The following is a 21,690-nucleotide window of genomic DNA, read 5'->3' on the forward strand; positions in this document are numbered from 1 at the left end:
AAGCTATATTTTGTATTTAGGAAATGGTATACTATTTTGCTATTTGTACTGAGTGAGTACATTGGCATAAATATAAAAATTTATATATATACATATATATAAAATATTCTTTTTGCCACACATTTCTGTGGTAAATTTGTGAGTTTGTCTGATGTTCTACCACAACGTGGCGTCTGATAACAGTGGGGTGGGGTGGGGTTTGTTATGTCTTTATTGAGTATTTAAGTACTTTTTGCGACATAAATAACTTGTTCATCTCTTGCCATTCCATCAGGCATTTTATTGTTCCAACTGGCCATGAGAAGCTTCCCTGTATGTTTTGATGTGTCTGTCACTCAGCAATACAATCTAGCAAGGAAACCTGTAGGCATTTAGGCGTATATAAAGTAACAGGGTTTCATTCAGGATGAGCCATTCAGCTTTTATCCACTATCACTGTCTATTTAATATTTTTCTTATTAGCACCTCTGTGTTTTAACTCTTAATTTATGATTATGCTAAAATGTTTAAAATTTTAATCATGCTAAATACAATTCCTTGCTTCCTAGTGTCCACAGCTGCTTTAACCTTGAACCATACTTTTTCTTTCTGTGATTTATTTCTTATATCCTGCTAAGACAAGATATTAACTGTCTCATTACGGTTCATGACATGAAAGCAGCAATCTAAATGCTATTTGAGGCTATGTAGAAGGCAGAATTATGGACCGAAGCAACTTCCAGATGCTCATGGAAGTCAATAGCCAGTTATGTGAAAATGAACTAGCGGCTTTTGCAGGATCGCAGTCCCAGGACAAGCTGCTAGGTGTTGTCCAGGGCCTTCGTACACAGAAGAAGTGACAGGAATGATAAATTCACTTGTGTGCTGCTTCAGTTTGTTCCGTTGTTCCAAGGGGGTGTATCCTTACATGGAAGTGGTGTGGTTGGTCAGTGCCAAGTCACCAGGGACCAATTCTCCATTTAACAAACTGGGTGTCCAAAAGAGAACTTCATACCAAGACTGCTACAGCTCCAGGGGAAAAGGGTATGTCTGAATTGTGTGCATGTTTTGGGTCGCTCATGAAGAGATGAGAAAAAAATGTAAAATAAATAATAAAAAAGGGCTGTGCTATCAGGTTTTTCACTTCTGGATAACACCTTTTCTTGTGTTAAACTTATTGTGTTTATTTTAGGTCAGTGTTTAAATGTACAACACTCGGAACATGTGATTTGGATACAAAAAGTATTTGTCTTCTGAATAAAGAGGTTGCTCAGTGGTTGATCAGTGCTTGCAGAGAGCCGTTACAGAAGATAAAGAGAGGTTTGATAAGCCAGTAAAGAGCTTAAAGACGGGCTGCAGGATTTCATGGCAGAAAGACCCAAGAACAGCGTGAGCCACATCTGTATTTTATCAATCCTGATCATTTACTTTTGGCATTTAAGCATTTGGTATTGATAATTGGAGCTTACTCTGATTTTTTTCTTTTATTTTAATCCTGTCTCTGTACTTAGTCCTTTGCATGCTCACTCTGCATTGCCTGGGATCTGTGAGTAGATGGATTGAGTGTTACCTGCAGAGATGAGGTGGTGGCATCATATCTAGTCCATTTTGGGTGAGAAAGAAGATACTGAGATACTGGTCTCTCTCTATGTTCCTAATGACATTACTCTAAAGGGGAAATTACTGTCATATCCACAGAGCAGCAATAAGGTGTAGAAGACACTACTCGGTGAAAATAGAAAACTGTAGAGCTGCATTGCTGGGATGGGTTTTAAGTGACTTCTTTTTTTGGGCTGCCTTAAGGTCACTTCTGAAAGAACCATAAAGTCTAAACCTCCATGTTAATAGTTGGCTTTACACTTGAGCATGTGCCTCTTAATGCACTTGTGGTCCACTCTGCACAGCATCTGTGGGGTGTTGGGTTCACAGAACACCCATTTGTTGGCACAGGTTAGAATCTGGGGAGACTTAACCTGCCTGCTGCCAGTCGTGACCACTGCATGCGTTCTTTTGGCTGCTTATATGCTGGGTGTATGTATATATATCTATGAGAATCATATGAATAGCACATAATACACAGTTACCAGCTAAGCATCTCCTCTGGCAGGAAGTTATTGGTTCTTTGTGCTTAATTAGCAAGTCCACTTCTTGTTATTAATTGCCTCCTCACTGTCTGATTTTTCAGCAGTTATTCAAGCCAAATGCTTGTTATTATTTTAACATAAAAGTAGTTCCAGAAATTGTTTCAGGCTTGCTGTTTCAAAGTAGATGTTTAATCGCCAATCATTTCATTATAATTACTTTTAATTCCTGATAGGGTGGTTACTTCCTACATAGTTCTAAGGTAGAATAAAGCATGAGCAGTTCAGCATTTGCCACTTTGGCAGATATTTTAACTGGAAAAACGGAGAGTCTGGGCAGCTGTTATCAGTGGACATTCCCCTAATTTAGATAAGTTGATTTATTTGTATTTATTTACTTAATAAGCTTCCATTGTGATTTTTGGTTTAGGATGTAGTTTCTAAATAGAAAACTTGTCTGAACGTATTTTCTGTTACCTTTCCAGAGTCTTCAGAAAGACTACTAATCAAGTCAGAAGCTTGCATTAGTCTTAAAACGTAGTTTAAATCATTATTTGAGTAGCAGGAAAGATGATTTATTAAAAAGCAAAATCTGAAAGTTGTTACTGGACTAAAAAACCTGCACAAGGTTTCCTCTAAGGGTATGTTCATCAAGTCAGAAAAGAGTTTGCCTGTCAGTGTTTGACTCTCTACGGTGCCTCTGTATGGCAAACTGGGGCTGCTTTTTCAGAGTAATTCCAGGAAAGAAGTGTGAGGGATTACAGACAGGGACAGAGGCAAGAACAAGGAGAATGAATTGCTTTATGTGCTCTGAGCTGTGAGTTGTGGGTGGAAGGTGAGAACTATTGATCACTGGTGACTTTTCATTAGTGCAGTGCTTGTTTTCAGGGAATAGGTGTGTGTTGTGTTCTGGAGGACTGGTGGCAGCTCCAGTCTTTTAGCAGCTGAAAGGAAAGCACTGAGATACTTTGTTTGTTTGATGGGTTTGTTTTAATTTGGAGCAGTCTTTTGAGACAGATTATGAGCTGTTGAAATGGGATAAATGCTATTTAAATACAGGGAAATGTTGCAGCAGCAGATAAACTCTGGTAGAAGTGTACTTGTAAAATTCTCTAATGGAGTTTGGGGCTCTGAGGGGTCACGCAGGAGGGAGCAGATTTTTCTTGCTTACAGTCTATATAAGTATGTAAATAGGCAATGCCTGTATATTCTAGGACTATATATATATGTATATAGATGAATCATAGCTATTATATAAATAATTAGTAGACACGTGCATAGAATACTGTTATATTTACATTTTTATAAACGTGAAATACTATTACTTTTCCTTAGTATGAGGTCATTTACTGAGGATTTTGTAGTAACTCAGCAAGTTTGCCGATGACACCAAGCTGTGTGGTTCGGTTGATGCGCTGGAGGGAAGGGATGCCATCCAGAGGGACCTCGACACGCTTCTGAGGTGGGCTGATGCCAACCTGATGAAGTTTAACCATGCCAAGTGCAAGGTCCTACACCTGGGTCGGAGCAATCCCAGGCACAGCTACAGGTTGGGCAGAGAAGAGATTCAGAGCAGCCCTGCAGAGAAGGACTTGGGGGTGTTGGTTGATGAGAAAATGAACATGAGCCGGCTTCAGTGTGCGCTCGCAGCCCAGAAAGCAACCGTATCCTGGGCTGCATCAAGAGGAGCGTGACCAGCAGGTCGAAGGAGGTGATCCTGCCCCTCTACTCTGCTCTCGTGAGACCTCACTTGGAGCATTGTGTGCAGTTCTGGTGTCCTCAACATGAGAAGGACATGGAGCTGTTGGAACAAGTCCAGAGGAGGCCATGAGGATGATCAGGGACTGGAGCACCTCCTGTATGGAGCCAGGCTGAGAAAGTTGGGGCTGTTCAGCCTGGAGAAGAGAAGGCTGCGTGGAGACCTCAGAGCAGCTTCCAGTATCTGCAGGGGGCCTACAAGGATGCTGGGGAGGGACTCTTCATCAGGGACTGTAGTGAGAGGACAAGGGGTGACGGGTTCAAACTTCAACAGGGGAAGTTTAGATTGGATCTAAGGAAGAAATTCTTTACTGTGAGGGTGGTGAGGCACTGGAATGGGTTGCCCAGGGAGGTTGTGAATGCTTCATCCCTGGCAGTGTTCAAGGCCAGGTTGGATGAGGCCTTGGGTGCCATGGTTTAGTGTGAGGTGTCCCTGCCCATGGCAGGGGGGTTGGAACTGGGTGATCTTAAGGTCCTTTCCAACCCTAACTATTCTATGATTCTAGGATTCTGTAACTCAGTAGTAGTTGTCTGAACACCTTTGAGTACTGTACATGTGGTGCTGTTGGTAGTGTTGCCCTGTTTGTGAACGTCACTGATAGCCGCGGTTTGGAAAGAGCTGTTCACTTTTGTACTTTCATATGTTTTTATTCATAATTTCAGCTGTGGGGTGGCAAAGCAAAGCAGTCAAACTGGCAGCCCTGGGCAGAGCTGCTGCTGGATGGGCTCTGGAGATGTGGCAGTGGCACAGGCTGTCTGCATCTGTGTGCTCCCCTGCCAGCTTTCCATGGGTGACTCCTGACTTGGGGACCTTTTCCCATTATCAGTCTCCCACAGCACATGCGGGTAGGGAATGGTGGTGGCCGTGTTGCTCTGGATGGGCTGACACCAGCAGCTGTCTCCTGGTGGGTTACAGTTGTTGCATAGCAAAGGACCTGGCTGCAGCTCAGCTAGGTTGTGTTTGGATTGAGAAGGTGAAGCTTAATCTGGTCACTCCTCTTTCTTGTCATAAAGGCAGGCATCTTTATTTTCTTTAATCTGACTTTTTACTGCAACAGTCCATGTCTAGAAAACTCCTTGGAAGCTGGTGGGAGCTCTCCGTGGTTTCTGGGCAGGAGGGACCCTGTGCACTGATCTCTGACTTAGATTCTGTGAGGAGCTTAACTTTCTGAAAGAAATCCAGACTGTTGTGTCACTGTTGGTCCACCAGGACCAGGATGACAAATCAGGTGCAGTTTGACATGAGGTTGATTAATGGATGTTGTTTTTGTGGTACAGGCTCTATCCAGGCACCTCTGCCAAACTGAAAGGGAATGCCCTGATTTCCTCTCTTTGAGCCATCATTTTGCAGGTCTCGTTGTTGCTGTTTCAGAGATCTGTAATTTTTGCTGTTACAGTTCATCAGATTGCTTCGCAATATTCAGGTGTACTGGGGGTGAGGAATCCCAGGATTGCCTTGCTTGCTGTGGGACATTCACCAAACACTCTGCTTGTTTCACTCTAAACTTCCACCACTCAGCAGCAGCCCACTGTGATATACTCCAGTTGTGTGTGTTTGCTCCAGGACTCAGATGAGCCAAGGGCCCTATGTAGATGTCCATGACTTCACTGTGGTCCCTGAAGCTGGGGACAATCTGACCCGAGTGTTCTTGTTCAGGAGTGCGGCTGTGCCGAGGTTGGGGTAACAGTGCTGGGGGGAAGCTCCCTTTGGAAGGGTTGGGAGCAGTGCCTCGGGGTGTTGCAGAGCTGCACACACATTCCCGTGTCCTGCTCAGACCACAGTATTCCCGAAGCTTTTTTATTGCAGACGCGGTTTGAAGTACTTATGTTTGAGCTCCTTATTAAGGAGTAAGCTCCAACAAACCTTGAGAGCAGAGCTTTCTACCTCTGTCACTATCTGCATCTTGGAGTGGCTTTACTCACCTTTCTGCCATGTGTTCCTGGGGCACCGGTCAACTGCTGAGCTGCCTCTTCCACTGTCCTGCAATGTGAAAGTAGCACCAGATATTCCTTTGTGCATTTCTGTGTATATGGCTTTCGTAGTTGGGGGTTTTCCAAGCACTGATAACCCAGTGTTTTCAGTTTGTTCTATGAGGGGATATTTTATTTGCATCTATGTTTTTAGCTATCCTGTGATAACTTGTTGAATATTAAAAAACAAAAATATTTTGCTTCTATTGGGACATTTGTATACTCGCAACTATATTTCTGTAAACAGCTGCAGTCAAGAATAAAACAATGAAAGTTTTCATTTTGCAGTGTAAAGTCTTCTTGTGGTTTTTTACAAGAGCATCTCCTCTGCTGGGAGAAAATGCTGTTCCTCAGTATGGAATGGACCTGCCTGGGAACCAACAGAGCTGGGTCAGGAAGTACTGGGATGACAAGAGCCTGTGCCAGCCAAGTGTCCCGCTGGAGCTGCTGCATGAGAAAGGGCACCATGTCACACCTCTGTTTCTTCTTCACTTTGTGCCATTGAGTCCAAAGTAACCTTTGGGCTGCACTGCTGCAACCCCAGCCTGCAAATGACCGAGTGTTCCAGGGAATTAATTTCTTTCAGTCGATCCGAAGCAGAATTCCAGCTGTGAGAGGGACCTGGGTGTGATGCAGAGGGCTCCCTGGGATAGTCCAGAGGTCCTCCACCTGAGGAAGGTGATGCCAGAAATCCTAGGCCAAGCTGGTGGGAGTTACACCCTTCATCTGCACCCATGGTGTGTTTATGCTTATGTGCTAGAAGCACCCCAGAGTTGCTGGGGCTCAGTGTATGTCCCCTTCCCGCTGCCCCCTTGCAGGAAGTTGCCTCCATTGGGACTGGGGGGTCCAGCAGCCAGTATTGGTCATGTAAAAAACTGCAACAGGGGTAAGAAGCAGCTGCAGTTACCCCAGAGCTGGGCAGAACATTTCACTGCCAAAGATGTAAGGAGATTTATCCAAAAGGCTTTTGCCAGCCCGTACCACTGCCCCAGCACCTCTCCCTTCAGACCTGCACCCACTGCCAGGGTCAGATGTGGCTGTGCCACAATGGGGCAAATGCAACCCACTGCCACTGGCCACTGGCATCTGCCCTTCTGGAGCTGCTGACCCTGCTGTAGGCACTTGCTACCCACTGGCCTTGTTAGTGCCAGGGGACAAAAGAAAACACCCTGAGAAACCCTCCCAGCCTCCTCTTCCTCTCAAGGCCCACAGAAAGGCACATGCCAGCCTCTGAGCCCAGCCCAGGCAGACACAGACAGAAACCTGAACCACGGTGCTGTGGGATGTGGTGTTTATTAGCAACACAGCCATGGCCTGGGGGGTCCAGGGGATCGAGCAAGGCAGCCAATACCTTCCTGCCAGGCTATCCAGGCTGGAGCTTCCCTAGCAACTGTCATCCCCTGCTCTCTGGGCATCAGAGAAGCATGGAAGCAAAGGCCCAGCCCCTCCCCAGGGCAGCTGCCCCTTCCTAAAGCCAGCAGCAGGAACACGCAGGGGGCTCATCCTTCCCTTGCAGCAGCGGCTGCAGGGACCCCTCCGAACGTTCACCGCCTCTTCACAAACTTCTTGGTGACGGCGTTGGGGTTGAGGCGCCGCCTGCCCGCGCCCAGCGCCGTGTCCCGGATCTGCAGGTTGGCCGCGCGGCTGTAGACGTCGTTCTCGGCAAAGGGAGAGGCCCCGGCAATGTAGTCAGGGTCGAAGACGTTGGTTTTCTGCCTGGCCTTGCGGGACAGGCGCTGCTGCGGGAAGGGCTGGTCAGCCACCAGGTGAGGGTTGTTGGCGTGCTTCCCCCCTCGTGGCGCTGGCAGCGGGTGCTGCAAGGGAGAAGCAGTTTTAAGCTTGCTTTAGGGGCAGCTTGTCACCTTCAGGGACTCGAAGGTGGCCACAGGCCGCTAGAGATGAGCTGAACAAATGAAGCTCAAAAGCCATGGGGTTGAGTCTAACATCTGGAGGACAATCAGGGCTTCACTTTGATTCTCACGAGCCAATGGTTCCCTCCAACCCCCCAGCCACAGGCCAGGCTCTTGTCCCAGCACCCAGCATGTGAGGTACAGGCACTCACCCTGAGCCCTCGGGGGTTCAGCACCTTGGGGTTGCGGGAGAAGTGCATGTGGAGGCTTCCATCATCGCTGACACTCACTGCGACCTTCTTTAGGGTCTTGTTACCACAGTGGGGACAGAAAACCTTAGTCATGTCCGAAGTGGTCCTGCAAGACAGGGGCATGGGAGTTTAGTGCTCCCCAGGCCATAGAATATGGGATCATCCAAGTAACCTGTAGTGATAGGACAAGGGGTGATGGGTTCAAACTGAAACGGGCAGTTCAGGTTGTATGTAAGGCAGAAGCTCTTCCCTGTGAGGGTGCTGAGGCGCTGGCACAGGGCGCCCAGAGAAGCTGTGGCTGCCCCATCCCTGGCAGTGCTCAAGGCCAGGTTGGACACAGGGGCTTGGAGCAAGCTGCTCCAGTGGAAGGGGTCCCTGCCCATGGCAGGGGTTGGAACTGGATGAGCTCTAAGGTCCCTTCCAACACAAACCATTATATCAGTCTATAATTCTAAGCTCTATGCCAAGGGCAGAGCAGTTCTGCACACCCACACTCACCTGAAGCAGCCATGGCAGCGCAGGATGTAGCTCCTGGCCTGGCGGATCAGCATGCCATTCACTGCCAGCACGTGGAGCCCCATCTGCAGCAGCACGTTCTGCAATAAGGAGGGAGAAACCAGGACACTGTCAGCTGGGTCTGCTGGGAGCTTTCACTGGGATCTACCAGCCCAAGACAGAGGATAATGGGAGCGACACCAATGGGCTTTGTACAGGGGCCTCTACCACAGAGAGAAGGGGTTGGTTTTAAGGTAAAAGAGGGTGTCACAAAGCTGTGCTCAGCCCGTCCAGGTGCTCCTCTGTCTCCGTGCACTGGTTTAACCAGCCCAGAGGTTTGAGTAGTTTGAGAATCCACCAGTCCCACACATGCCTGAGGCTGGAGCTGTCCTGTGCAAGACAGCACTGGCACCCACCTGCATGGCGAAGTCTGTGGTGACGCAGCCGACCTGGATGCCATCAGGAGCAGTATCACAGTGCCCTGTGTCCTGCTGGACCTGCTTGAGGTTGCTGGGTGTTATCCAGCCCTCATCGTCGCTCTCCTCATCTTCCTCTTCATTAGCACTGGCCTCATGCTCAGAGCTCTGGTGCTCCTCAGTGTTCTCCGGGCTAACAGAGATGGCTTGAGCGCTCTGTAGTGGAAGATAATGGCAGTGAGTGATGGCACATGCAGTGGAGGAGGTGGGAAAAGCCAGCCAGACACCAGGGTGGCACGGACAGCAAGGAGAGGAGGCACTGGGTCTCACCAGCAGCTCCTGCAGCTCCTCCTCGATGCTGGGCAGGGGCACTCGCCAGTACAGGAAGGAGCTGAACTCGTTACTCTCAGATGTGGCTGTGCTCCCCTCAGGGCTTGGCTGGTGCTGCCCCTTCCCAGGGTGCTTGTGCTGTGGAGGACACATGACAAGGGGATCACTTGCCCACTGCTGCCTGGGGGCTCTGCAGGACTGTACCCCATCCCCAGCACCATCCCTCGGAGCACTGCTGCCCCATCCCTTACCTTGGAGGGCAGGTGGAAGCCAGCGAGGTGTATGGGGGCCTCGGGGTGTCGTGGAGTGGAGCTGAGCTGCACCTGGGGACGGAGCAAGGGGTTGGGGGAGCGCTCCAGGGACGGGGTCACATCCCTGGGGAGGGGGGACACGGACCCACCTTGTCCTGGGGCTCCCAGCGGAGGCAGCCGGGGCCGTCGGTCTCAGCCTGCAGCTGGCAGGTGAGGGCGAGAACCTGCAGGTCAGCGGCCGAGAGGCTGGGGTAGTCCCCGGTCTTCTTGGAGAATTCGGTCACTGCAGGAGGGAAGGAAAAGGGAAGAAAAAGGAGAAATGAAACAAGGGGAAGGAAAAGAGAAGGGAGAGGGTAAGGGAAAGAGATGAAAAAGAGAAGGGAAGGGAAAGGGAAGGAAAAGGGAAAGGGAAGGAAAAAGGAAAAGAAACAGGAAAGAGGAAGGGGAAAAGGAAAGGGAAAAGGAAGGGGAAGGAAAGGAGCGGCCGGTCCGGGCCGCCGGGAGCGGGGCCGCCCCGAGGCGCAGAGAGGGCAGGGCCGGGCCGCGCCGGGACTCACCGAGGCGCAGGAGTTCGGGCCGCGGGCGGCGCAGGTGCAGCTCGCAGGGCAGCGCGGCCAGGCGGCGGCGCGTGGGCCGGTCCCGGATCTCGGCCAGCACCTCGGGCACCGTGTACAGGTTCTGCGCGAGGTCCTGCGGGCAGCGCCGTCAGCGCGGGGCCGCGCCCGGCACCCCCCGTGCCCCGGGAGCCCCCTGCCCTCCCCTCCCGGTACCTGCAGCGGGGCCGCGCTCAGGAACGCGCCGGTGTCGGCCACGACGTGCGGCACGCGCGCCATGCCCGCGAGTCCCATGTCCGCCCGCGCCGCGCTGCACGCCGGGAGATGTAGTCCCGCGCCAGGTACGCCGGAAACGGGAGCGTCCACCACCCCCGTGACTGCTTCCGGGCGGTGCGGTCAGGTGACCGGTTGGTGTCATATGACGGTGGACGCTGGAGCCGGAAGCGGGAGTGCGGCGGTTGCTGGTAACTCTGGGCGACGGGACGGGACTGAACTGGGCTTGGATTCGCTTCCCTTCCTGTATGGCTCGGCCCCGCTCCGGCGCTCTCGCCCCGTGGTCAGGGCCCGGTGAGGCGCCCCTGGAGCCGCTCAGCTGCGGGCTGTGCTCCGGTACCGGCGTGGCGAGGTGAGGCGCGCCCGTGGGTGGCGCGCCCCGTGGGAAGGGTTTCCCTCGCCGCCGCCTGCCCTTCGCAGTGTTCCCGGGCCGCGGGCGGGGACAGCGGAGTTTGGCTTTGGCCGGTGCCCTCTGCCGCTTCTCGCACTCCCCGGCGGCCGCGGCCGTCGCTGCCCCTCCCGGCTGTGTGTGCGGCGAACCTGCTCCGAGGCAGAACCCGGCGGGGTCCCGAGGCTGCTGCCGCCGCTCTGTGGCCTCGCGTTCGCAGGGAGGCGCAGGGCTGCCCGCTGCCCCGGGAAGCGAGGCCGGACACCACCGCGGGAAGCCAGGCAGGGGAAGCTGGGGAGGGACGCCCTTGGTTTTTGAAAGTGGGAAACCTGCGGATGTGGGGGCACAGGGCGGCTCGGGAAGGCTGGGAGCAGGGAGCAGAGTGGGTGGGAGAGGGGAAAGGTTGGTCAGAGTGGAAAGCTGTGCCTTGGGATCGGCCCTGAACACAGAGGGGTCCTCTGGAGGTTGAGCGGTGTTTAACGTGACCAGGGACATTGAAGCAAGCGGCAGAGAAATGATACAGAATCAGGAAAAGAAAAGTTAGGAAGAGCCAAGGTTTAAAAGAAAAAAGGATAGACCCAGCCTGAATGGGACGGGTCTCTGATGGCATCTTATGTGGGAGGGTGCAGTGAGGAAGCCGGTGGCTGGGTCTTGGGGTCTCACATATCATGGGATGTTCGGGCTGGTTTGTAGGGCTGTCACAGTGGTCCCTGCTGTGGGGCCTTGGCCCTTACCACAGTACCTGAGGTGCAGGTCACTAATGGTGGTGTGAGAAAGGCCCCAAAGGACAAGTTTGCTGTTGGTCAGCCCCGGGGCCTGGTCAGAGCCTGGTGCAGGAGGGGCGCCTGTGCCTGGCTGTGTTCTGTGGGTCTTCTTAATGGCACTAATGAAGTGGTGACGTGAAGCTGGGGAGTCAGAACAAACTCAGGAATAACAATAACCTAAGGGAAGGTTGGGGTGATCTGCGGGCTGGGATAATCGGAGTTGGAGTAACTGTAGTAAGAGCAAGTGCAGTTAGTCTTGTGTCAGCTCTCCCCACTGGTGAGCAGGTGGGATGAGCATGTGCTAGTGAGCATCCTGCCACCTCCTGCTCCAAGACAGGGGACATCGTGGCACCAGGTGAGGTTTTCCAGGCAGAGGTAGGGATTGTTCCAGGCACTGGCTGGCTCTGGGCTGAGCATGGGGTGCTGTGCAGGTTTGCTGTGCTGAGGGGTGAGATCAGGTCTTGTGGGGCTGGCATGGAGAGGGGCTGGAGAGTGGAGACCCTGGTTTGTGAGAGGGGATTAAATAAGGATCCTGGCAGGGGGGTAGCTCTGTGCCTGTGGTGACAGTGATGTGGTGACAGTGACGCACTGGAGAGCAAGGAAGTAGTGAGTGCTTGAGGAAGTGGAGGTCTGGGCTTGCAGGCTGCTCTGCAGTGTGATCCTTCCCTGTGTTCAGAGCAGCTGCGGTCCCCATCCCCTCCACGCTGTGTTAGAGTAGATGGGACTGATTTTCCCGTGGGACTTTGCTGCCAGTGAGAGATCCAGGCTGTCCATGAGGATGTGGCTGCTTCCCCATGCGCTGACAGTACCTTCCTTTGTTCTGCTGGTGTCACTGCACTGTCCTTCCTGAGCGATCCCCTGCGTGGTGGCCATGCAGGCTGCTCCGGAGCCGGTGTCGCTGCCCAGCAGCACAGAGCAGGGTGTCAGACAGTGTTTTTGGAGCTCCTTATGCTGGCTATGATCAGCAGCGACCTTTGGGTCGGGCTGAGCTGCAGCCACCAAAATGAGGTGTCCAGAGGGCTGGCACTGCCCGGCTGGGCTCGGATCTCCTCAGGCCATGGCAGTGTGGTTGAGGAGGGTTTGTCTCCCTGGGGCACAGTATTGCTGTTGCCTCTGGTGAAGGGCTGATATACCAGCAGTGAGAGAGAACCTGTGTTCACCAGGCATGTGCCTGTCTGTTGCCAAGTCTCCCCACCAAGTGGGTCACTTGCAGTGATATCTGGGCTACATTTGGGCTCAGAGGGGACCCCAGCGAAGCTCCAGCTTCCTGCGCACAGTGGGACTGGTGCTGAGAGCTCTCTTCTCTCTGTTTCCAGACGGGGGTGATGCCATGGCCGCTGCAAGCTCCAGCAGGGCCAGGGCTGGGCCACCCTGTGAGAAGTACCAGCTCTCTGTGAAAGGTAGGTCCTGCTGCGCCAACGAGGTGGGGCCGGAGCCCCGTGGTGGGGAGCCTGGATTTGGGTGCTTCTGGTCTGGGTGTGTGGGAGACCTTGAGAGGGAGCCGGGAATGGGGATGGCGGCACTGCCTTGTGCCCCGTGGACACCCGGGTGAGCGGGGCGGCCGTCGGCTGGGCTGTGCTGCTTCCGCCCCTCGGCTGCCGCTGGGACGTGGTTCCATGGCTCTGCCTGGGCTCCGGTGGCCGCGAGGTGGCTCCCGACTCCTGGAGCTGCGGCCCCAGCTCGGCCCCACCGCGGGCACCGCTGGGCTGGGGGCAGCTGAACCTCACCTGGTGAGTGCCTCTACCCAGCGGCTCCGCAGAGCCCCCTTGTCCCCCCTCCTTGCTCCCAAGCCCTGGGGTAGGGCGGTGTCTGTGGGGACTGTGATGCTCCTGCAGCCTTCGGGTGTGGGGCTGAGCTGTGGGTGCAGCTGGGGGCTGGCAGTCACCAGGGGCTGGTGATGGCAGCGCCCGGATCAGACCATTGCTGCCATCAGAAGAATTGCTTCCTGCTCCCCCTTCTTCCAAAAGCAGTTTGAGTGCAGTGAGTCGTGGCACCCTAAGCTGGCAGAGACAGGGAGGAGTGTGGGGCAGGGGACACGGTCTCCCATATGGCTTCCTGACTCTTTGTCTGCCCTCCTACCTAGTGGTGTCCCTGAGGCCCAAGGTGCACAGCCGCCCATCGCGGATGACCTGCTATGTGGAGGTGACAGGTGACGGGCTGCCCAGTGAGACCAAGAAGACTGGGAAGCAGATTGGGAGCTCTGAGGTGCTGTGGAACGAGATCCTCATCCTGTAAGTCCTCATGAGCCCCTGCTGTGGGGCTGGTGCTAGGACTGGCCCCGTGTTCCCTGTAACCCTCTGTGTATCCGCTGTGCTGTCTGGTGTAACCCTCTGTGCTGTCGGCTGGGGCCACTCGGGTGTCAGAGATCATTGTCCCTGGATAAGGACGCTGCAAAAGGCAGCCAGGCTGGGAGAGCAGTTGTGGAGGATGTTTCCCGTTGCCCTATGCCCTTGCCTGCCTCCCTCTGCTCCCCAGATTTGGCCTGGCACTACCCCCTCCCCGAGCATGGAGTGGGGTTGATGCCACAGTGATGACCCCATTCTTTGGTCTCTGCAGGAACGTCACGGCTCAGAGCCACTTGGACCTGAAGGTGTGGAGCTGCCATACCCTGAGGAATGAGCTCCTGGGCATGGCCTCCGTCAGCCTCAGCAACCTGCTGAAGAACGGTGGGAAACGTATGTATGAGCCAGACACCATGGGGGCCCAGGCCTCTGCCCTGCCTGGGGTCCTGCCCCTCGTGTGCCCAGAGGTGTGTGTGGAGGAAAGGTGGTGGCTGCAGTGACTCCCATGCAGTCCCTGCCCCGGGTGGGAACAAGGCACCACTGTGTGCCCTGTCAGGGCCGGGGTGTGACGGAAGCCGTACCTCCTCCGTTAGCCAGGGTGCTGCAGCCTCCACGGAAACACAAACCCCGCAGCTATTTGCTGCCATTTGTGGTCTCCAGAGTGTGGCTCGTGACAGCAGCTACAGCATAAAGGCGGCCATTCAGGGCTTGGGCTGCGCAAGCGGCTCCGCAGGGCTGGAAGAGGCTCACTCTGTCTTTTCCAAGCACAGCTCTGCTGCTTGCGAGACACAGACCTGGTACTGAGTGGGGAGAGGGGCCTCCTGTGCCCTGGGGGGATTTGGAGCTGGCTCAGACTCTCCCCAGTGCCAGGGGCTGGAATGAGCTCCTTCCCCTGGCACTGTGGAGCTGTGAGGGTGTGCCCTGTGTGGACAGGCTGCTGTGCCCCTGGGTGGCACCTTGTCTTGCTGGGGCAGTGAGGGCCCCATGGGGAGCTGTGGTGCTGCCACCACTGCCTTTGCCTTACGAAGCCAGTGATGTCCTAAATGTCCCCCTCAGGTAGTTGCAGGGCTGAGCTGCCTGTTGCTTGGGCTGCTGCTGTCAGGTGGTCTGCAGTCTCTGTCCCAGGGCACCCTCCCCTGCAAGTTTTTCTTCCTAAGGTGTGCAATTGCCATGCAGGGCTCCCAGAGCTGCTGCTGCTCCCGTGCTACCTGCCTGCTCCTCTGCAGGGGCACAATCGGCTCTTTCATTAGCAGGCCTCCCAGGGGGCCACGTGGAAAATGAATGGAAAAGGCAACTGGCTGTTGTAGCCTGTCTGTTAACATCCACCAGAAAAAACGTGTCACATTTTTCCTTGACGCTGAGAGCTGGGAGGGAGGATTCTTAAAGCTGCAGAGCCTGCCCTACCAGGAAGGTGCTGCTGCGTGCTGTGGGCAGCTGACGCTGCTGTGGTCAGCCATGTACTCTTGTCTGCCCATCTTATCTAGCCTGGAGCCTGCTCCCTCCTCTCCTCTGCAGACTTGCTACTTGGCCTTTGCTGCAGCTCTCAGTGGGCCAGAGACTGCTGCTGGTCCCCCAGAGGTCCCATGTGAGCCTCCATCCCTTGGAGACCCCTTCCTTGAGAGGGCTTCTCACCTGCCAGCCTGGGGAAGTGGCCAGGTCACTCAAGGGTGTGCAAAGGGCATTTGGGGATTCAAACCATCCCAAGTTGGATATTTAGTGTTCTTGTGCAGCCCACAACCCTTTGCCTGGGCGAGGCAGTGAAATGCATATGGACGCTGCTGCTGGTGGGGGCCTGGCCATTCTCTCAGCGATTCTTTCCCCTCCTGCACGCTCAGCAGGAGTGTGCAGTCCCCAAGGCTTCTGCTAGGCAGCAGACATGCTTTCTGGTTTAGATGAGTTTGTAATGGCTTTGGAGAGGTTTTCTGTAAGTTACTGATAATTCAGTATCGCTGTGGCCTTTGGTTTATGTCCCTTTAGTTGTTCTGCTTGGTCCAGAAGAATTGTTCTGGTTGCTCTGCTTTTAGGTAGGGGTGGTGTTCTTGCTGCTGGTGACGTCCATGGCAGTGCATGCAGGGCTCCTGCCTGCCAGGAAGACGCTAGAGCTCCCTCTGTTCTTTCCTTCTGTTGGCCCTCTTGCCAAGCACGCCTCACTTCAGGTGGAAGAGTCTCGGCTCTGAGGCTTGGAGCCTGGAAAAAGAGCTCAGTGACGAGCCTGGTCAGGGCTGATCCCCCAGGAGAATTGGGATTGCTGCTGGAGGTAACAGCCAGAGATGTTGAACAGGAGCTCCTGCCCCTGGTGGGTCCAGCCTTTGGGCTTGCAGTGCCTCCCAAGGCCTTGGCAGCACCTCCAGGGCCTCTCCTCTGGCAGGCAGCACCCTCCTGCTTTCAGAGGGGATTGCTGGGGAGAGACGGGCTCAGTCATGGAAATTGAGCTGGAGCCTTCCACGGAGCTGAGTTGCTCCCAGGCTCCGGTAAAACAGCCAGTTCATAATGGCAGAGCCCTCTGCCCCGGTCCCCGAGCCCTCCCTGCTGCAGAGACACCTCTTTGTTCCTAGGCTGCTCCTCCCGTGGGGCTGGCCTCGTACCACAGTCTGTGTGGAGGCCGATACTGGGTCCTGCTGGTCCCTGCTGGTCCTGCCGTGTGCCTAGCAGTGCGTGGCTGAGCTAGGCTGCATCTCCCAAATGAAAGCACTCACTTCCATTGCTCGCAGCTGAAGTTGTGAGTTCCACCAAGAGGCTCCTGTTCCTGGAGTGGCACCACGTGCCAGGGCTTTACAGACCCTGCACAGCCCTTTCCTTCCCTCCTGCTGTGTCTCAGGCAGAGCTGCTGGAGCTGGGCCTTGTGGGACCCTCCAGGAATCCAACAGCAACCCCCAAACCTCTGGAAAGCTGCAGCTTTTCCCCCTGTTGTGGATGTGATGTCAAGGGAGCTCTGCTGCGTGCCCCAGCAGCAAAGACTGTTAGCAAGGAGTCACGAAGGCAGAGGCTCAGACCTGCTGATGTGACTGTTCAGGGAGCTGGCTCTGTAGTGGCTGGGTCATGGTCTCATGGAACTGGTCATCCAACAAGGAAGTCACAGTGAGGGTTGGACTGTGCCTACCCTGTGTCACCTTGTGGGTGTCATGTCCTGAATGTCCTGCATAGCTGATGGGACCATGACCACCAACACTGTCCCCATGCCCTAGCTGTCTCTTTAGATGGGAGGCTGGTATCTGTGCCCAAGCCAGCATGTCAGCAGGGTCCACTGGCTCTGGTCCTGCTGTACCCTCCCAGGCCTGTTTTTGTAGACAACCAGCCGTGCCTGGGCAGAGCCAGTGGGCCTCTGACCAGGTCTTCTCCTCCCATCCTGTCTTCTCTCCCAGGCCTGTGATGGTTCAGAGAAACAAAGCAGAATTCTGAGGTTCTCCAGGTTATACCTGGCAGACAAATGGGGTGGGACACGGTTGTCTCTAAGCTGTTTGTGGCCAAGACTGGACCAGCAGCATGAGCAAAGCTTCCCACTGCCTGGGGAGACTTAAATTTTACCCAGGACAATAAACATTATCCCTTCCCCTACGCTCTGGGCTCATTCTTGGTTTAGGAATGGCTGTGGAAGTCCAGCTTTCCCCCTGCTTCCTGGAAGGGCCTGTAGACACAGCATGGAATCATTCCTTTGGCTGCAGGTATGCATAGTGGTTAAGGAAAGAGCAACAGGGAGATGAGTGCTGCCCAGCCTTGAGCTCTGGTTAGCATGGGGGACCCTGAGACTCTGGGCAAGCTGGCTTGACTTGGTGCTTCCACTGATGAATTTGCTGCCCTGCCTTTTCTGCCTGGTGCCAGGGTGATTTCAGGGCATGGTTCTGGCTCTGGGATGTGATTCTTCTGTGGACTGATGAGAGGACAAGTAGGTTGGTGCTTTTTGGGTAGCCCAGAGGATCTGCTTATCTTCTGTCTGCATAACAGCAGTCGCAGCTGCCCTGGAGGGGTGGTGGTGAGTACAGATTTGATTGCATGGAACCGTTTGAGTGAAAACTGGCCTTCGCAAACAGTGGAGCTGTGCAGTGAGGGTTTGGGAGCTGAGAGGGTGGGAAGCACTGTCCGTTTGTCTGTCTGGAGATCTTCCTGTCTGCGTGTGTGGAAATGGAGCCACCCCACTTAGGGAAGAGGCAGCGGGGCTGCTACCTCCTGCGAGATAGCTCCCTGGTGCTTGTGTCCACGGATGTCAGACGTGTGTGGTTGCTGGCGGTCCCACAGGGCTCGGGCTCAGCCCGGGGCCGTTATCGCACTGGCTGCTACCAGCTTCGTTTCGTGGAACTGTAAATCCGCTTAATGGGCTGGGTGGGAATTGCAGCTCACCTCTGCTAAATGGGAGCTCTGATGCTGTGTGCGGGGCACTGGAAGTAGCTGAACTGAGACCTTATTGAGGCCCAAATCACCCCCAGACCCCCTCCCAAAATAATAATAATAATCCTTCTGACATTCTGGCTGCTGGCAGGACACAGGCAGCCTTTGTGCTCAGCCGCTCAGGGGACCCTCTGTTGGTGCAACAGCAATGTCCCTTTGTGCGTCCCGTGTGCTGGATGGGGACAGTGAATGGAAGGTTCTGCTCGTGTTTATTTTCTTTAAAGAAGCTGAAGGGGGTGGAGGGGGAGAAGGAAGCTGGCTGGGAGGTTCATGTTCACATCCTCCGCTTGGAGACACCTTGTCTTAGCTCCTGCGCTGCCGCCCCTCGGCCGGGAGCCGGCACAATGAGGGCTTGTGCAGCTCCGGAGGGAAGAGCCGCTCGCACAGGGGGTGGAGGGGACCCCCGGAGCGTGCGGGCACAGCTTCCGCATGGCTCTGAGAAAGTGCAAATTCCTATTGCTTGGAGCAGCCAGGGAGAAACAGGGTCTGGATTTATTCAGGGTTTTGGCTGTGCTCTGTGGCATCTTCTATCTCAGGCTCTTAAATCTGAGATCAGTTCCCTTTGGAAGCAAACTGAGAGTAACTCTTTTAGGCAGATGGGTAAGAGCAGGCTTCCTTAGCAGAATCCCTTGATGGGTGATTGGTGGGTAATGGGCAACCCCAGAGCTGGGCTCCAATCTCCACACTGTGTCCCTGTGAACGTGGGCTCCTGCTGTGCCTGGGCACCAGGGGCACCTGCTTCCTTCACACTAAAATCCTGAGACCCTGCCACAAGATCTTTGTTTCCTGCAGCCCTGTTGTCACTACAGACTCCTGGGGCCCTGCCAGTATATCTCACCTCAGAGCTTGAGATGAACTGAGGGGTCCATGAGGAGCGGACCATCCTCCTCCGCTCCCACTGGCAGATACCGCACCCTGTCCCTGCAGGAGGCTGGGACAAAGCAGGTTGCTAAAAAATGGTGCCATTGTGTCATGAGCAGTCTGTATAATAAGAATATTATTTGAGTAAATGAGTCAGAAAGTGTCTGGGCTGGTGTCCCACGCTGGTACAGCCAAACTTTTCTGGCCTTCTTTGCCAGAGCTGAGTGTCTTGGTCCTGCTGGCTCTGGCAGGCATTGCTGCGATGGTGTGAGAGCCCAGCCTGCCCATGGCATTGGACATCATGGTGTTCTTCTGTTGCCCGTGGGCATTGAGGATCATGTTCTACAGGGATGCTGCCCTGCAGTAGGTGTGCAGTGGTGGAGGAGGCTGTGAGAGGCCTGCAGGCAGCCCCTCTGCACTGCACCTTGCTTCAGCCATGCTGTGTGCTAGTGGCTTCCCAGCTTCCTCACCCTGCTGCTCCCTGTAGGGAGCTGACAGGAAGCCTCGGGGGGAGCTGGAAGGGTGGTGGGTGTCCATGGTGCAGGGCTGTGCCGGCCAACACGTGTTGGTGAAACAGGGCAAGCGCTGGTTCTTGAAGTGCTGCTGGGTGCCTAGGTGTGTGGCACCATGCAGGTCATCAGCTCCTCTTCCTCGTCACTCCAGCTCCTTGCTCTGTGCCCAAGCGATGTTCCCAGGGCCGTTACCTCTGGCAATGCTGTGGTGCCTGGCTGTGCAGGGAGCTGAGGCTGACAGAATCTTGCCAAGCTGCTGGAGCCGAACTGGCTGGTGATGGAGGGGAGTGGAGCTGGCAGCTACCTCCAGCAGCCTCCCAGCCCATGTCACCCGCTCCAGAAGCTCCTGTGAAGGTGGTCTGATGCTGCAGTAGTGTTTCTGTTTGGCGGCAGCAGCCCTTTGTGCCAGTTTTGTTCAGCAGAACTGATATGTGAGGATGCGGATGAAGGGATGTGCTTGGGGTTTTCCTTTGCTGCTTACCTAGGTTTTCTAGGTGGCATGAAGATACCCCTGATTCTGAAAGATGCTGCTTGTTCTTCTGCAGCAGGACAGGGCTTCAGGCATCCTTTAGCATGTAGCCATCAGCCTGCTTCGTGTCCCAGGCATCTGCTGGTAGTTGCCGTCATGCAGAACCGTTCTTGCTCCATGTGTTGTTTCAAACCAGCTGAATCCCTTGGCTTTCCTGACAGTCTCCCCTACAGCTACAGCTCCTGGATGTGTGAGCCATGGTGGTGTCAGCTGCCACAGCAAGTGCCCCTGGGGCAGCTGCATCCCTATGTAACAGGGTGGTGGGACCCTGCTTTGTGAGCAGTGGCTGGTGAAGAAGGGTCTTCCTTGGGAGCTGGTGTTGGAGCTGGCTGAGCATCCTCTGATGATGCTGATAGGTACATGTAGGTGTGGAGCCATTGCTGGTGGTACTTGTCCTGAGGGACTGGGCACATTGTCCTTTGGGGATATGGGAGTGCTTGGAGGGGACCAGGAGGCTAACATTCGATCCCATGGGGGAGCTGGGGTGGTGGAACCATCCACGGTTGGCATCCTGAGTGATGACTGCTTGGTCTTTTTCTCCATGTCCTCTCATCTTCCAAAGTGGAGAACAGGCAGCTGACCCTGGACCTGCAGACGGAGAACAAAGGCAGCGTTGTCTCCGGCAGAGAGCTGACGATTTTCCTGGACGGGCCCACTGTTGATCTGGGAACCCTGCCTAATGGCAGTGCCGTGACAGAGGGTGAGTGCTGCCCGGCTCCACATGCATGCGGCAGCTCTGTGCTCGAGGCGGTGAGCAGCAGCGGGGCTGAGAGCACCCCCGGCACCCCCGAGCCAGCGTCCCAGTGCCAGCAGCCGCCTCCTCTCCCAGGTAAGGCTCAGGTCCCTGCCCACCCTGGTCTTGTGCACGGGCTCCCGTGGGAGCGAGTGTGTGGTGGGGCAGGAGCGTCAATAGGCACAATGGCCTGAGAGGAGAGGCCCTGCTCCCGCCCTCCACCAGCTGCCCATGCAGCTCAGCCCCTTCCCTTGCTGCCCTCTGTGGACTGGGAAAAGGCTTCTGTATTTAATGCACCCCAAAAAGGGTTCCCTGTGGCAGAGTGTGTGTGGAGACATTGACTGATGTCTGTCAGGGGAGCAACTAGAGCTTGTGCTGAACAGGGGCTGCTGCATTGCTTTCCTTTAGCGCCTTCTCTTCCTCACTGGGAGATGAAGGGTGCTGAGGCAGGGGAAGAAGTTTCCCAGAGAAGTGGTAAATGCTCTGTCCCTGGCAGTGGTCAAGGCCAGGTTGGACAGAGCCTTGGGTGGCATGGTCTAGGGTGAGGTGTCCCTGCCCGTGCAACCAGATGATCTTAAGGTCCTTTCCAACCCTGATTATTCTATGATTCTGTGAATCTGTGATTCTAAATGTGGGAGTCATAAATGTGGCCACTCTCCAGCTGCTGCCAATTCTGCATTTACCTTCCTAGTGCTGTACTTGGGACCATGGGATGCTGTGGGGATGGGCTGTGCCATGGTACAGAAGTGGGCAAGGAGAGCACCTCAGCGTAAAAGCAGGGGTCTCTGTGTTCTGGTCCCTTCTGGAAGGAGGAAGGGAAGGAGGATAGAGCTAGTAGGTGTCTCAGTCATTTTCATCACCCACTTTTTCTTCCCCTATTCAGGGTCTCAGCTGCCTGGAAGGGACCCCAGCAGCATGGCTGCAGCCATGGAGGGCAGACACCAGCCTCCCAGTGCAAACTTCTTTGGAAGCAGACCAAGGTAAGGGTTCTCACAGTTCAGTTGTCAGCGGTTGCTGAAGCCTTGAGGC

At 54.5% G+C, this 21,690-nt stretch overlaps 2 protein-coding genes across 4 annotated transcripts in view; one reads left to right on the forward strand and one right to left on the reverse strand.

Moving 5' to 3' along the window:
* Positions 1-7,120: 7,120 nt before the first annotated feature.
* NOB1 (NIN1 (RPN12) binding protein 1 homolog) lies at positions 7,121-10,233 on the reverse strand. The gene is made up of 9 exons (XM_080638048.1): positions 10,153-10,233; positions 9,940-10,072; positions 9,532-9,665; positions 9,383-9,454; positions 9,132-9,269; positions 8,802-9,017; positions 8,389-8,486; positions 7,852-7,996; positions 7,121-7,603 (listed from the first exon to the last, which is right to left on the reverse strand). Exons 1-9 carry the CDS (start codon positions 10,228-10,230, stop codon positions 7,334-7,336), a joined length of 1,284 nt encoding a protein of 427 aa, XP_080494174.1. The 5' UTR covers positions 10,231-10,233; the 3' UTR covers positions 7,121-7,333.
* Positions 10,234-10,354: 121 nt separating this feature from the next.
* The window catches only part of WWP2 (WW domain containing E3 ubiquitin protein ligase 2), a gene marked incomplete at its 5' end in the record, with an annotated part of 40,977 nt that continues 29,641 nt past the window's right edge, over positions 10,355-21,690 (forward strand). Inside the window, 6 exons of one of the 3 annotated variants that reach the window (XM_080637439.1) lie at positions 10,355-10,400; positions 12,678-12,761; positions 13,445-13,592; positions 13,918-14,036; positions 20,491-20,757; positions 21,545-21,641. In XM_080637439.1, coding sequence (XP_080493565.1) covers positions 10,355-10,400; positions 12,678-12,761; positions 13,445-13,592; positions 13,918-14,036; positions 20,491-20,757; positions 21,545-21,641 — 761 coding nt within the window. Of the gene's footprint in view, positions 10,401-10,435; positions 10,562-12,677; positions 12,762-13,444; positions 13,593-13,917; positions 14,037-20,490; positions 20,758-21,544; positions 21,642-21,690 lie in introns of those variants that run through there. The other 2 variants (XM_080637441.1, XM_080637440.1) reach the window with 2 other exon arrangements.

This window comes from Psittacula echo (genome assembly GCF_963264785.1).
Source record: "Psittacula echo genome assembly, chromosome: Z".
Taxonomy (NCBI): Eukaryota; Metazoa; Chordata; class Aves; order Psittaciformes; family Psittacidae; genus Psittacula; species Psittacula echo.

What these genes read in the sequence shown, in the direction of transcription:
- NOB1 (XM_080638048.1), bottom strand. Translation starts at nt 10,230, where the DNA reads ATGGGACTCGCGGGCATGGCGCGCGTGCCGCACGTCGTGGCCGACACC. An exon ending in GCTGGGAGCCCCAGGACAAG is followed by an intron (nt 9,455 to 9,531) that starts GTGGGTCCGTGT and finishes CTCCGTCCCCAG; the next exon opens with GTGCAGCTCAGCTCCACTCC. An exon ending in AGGAGCTGCAGGAGCTGCTG is followed by an intron (nt 9,018 to 9,131) that starts GTGAGACCCAGT and finishes CTTCCACTACAG; the next exon opens with AGCGCTCAAGCCATCTCTGT.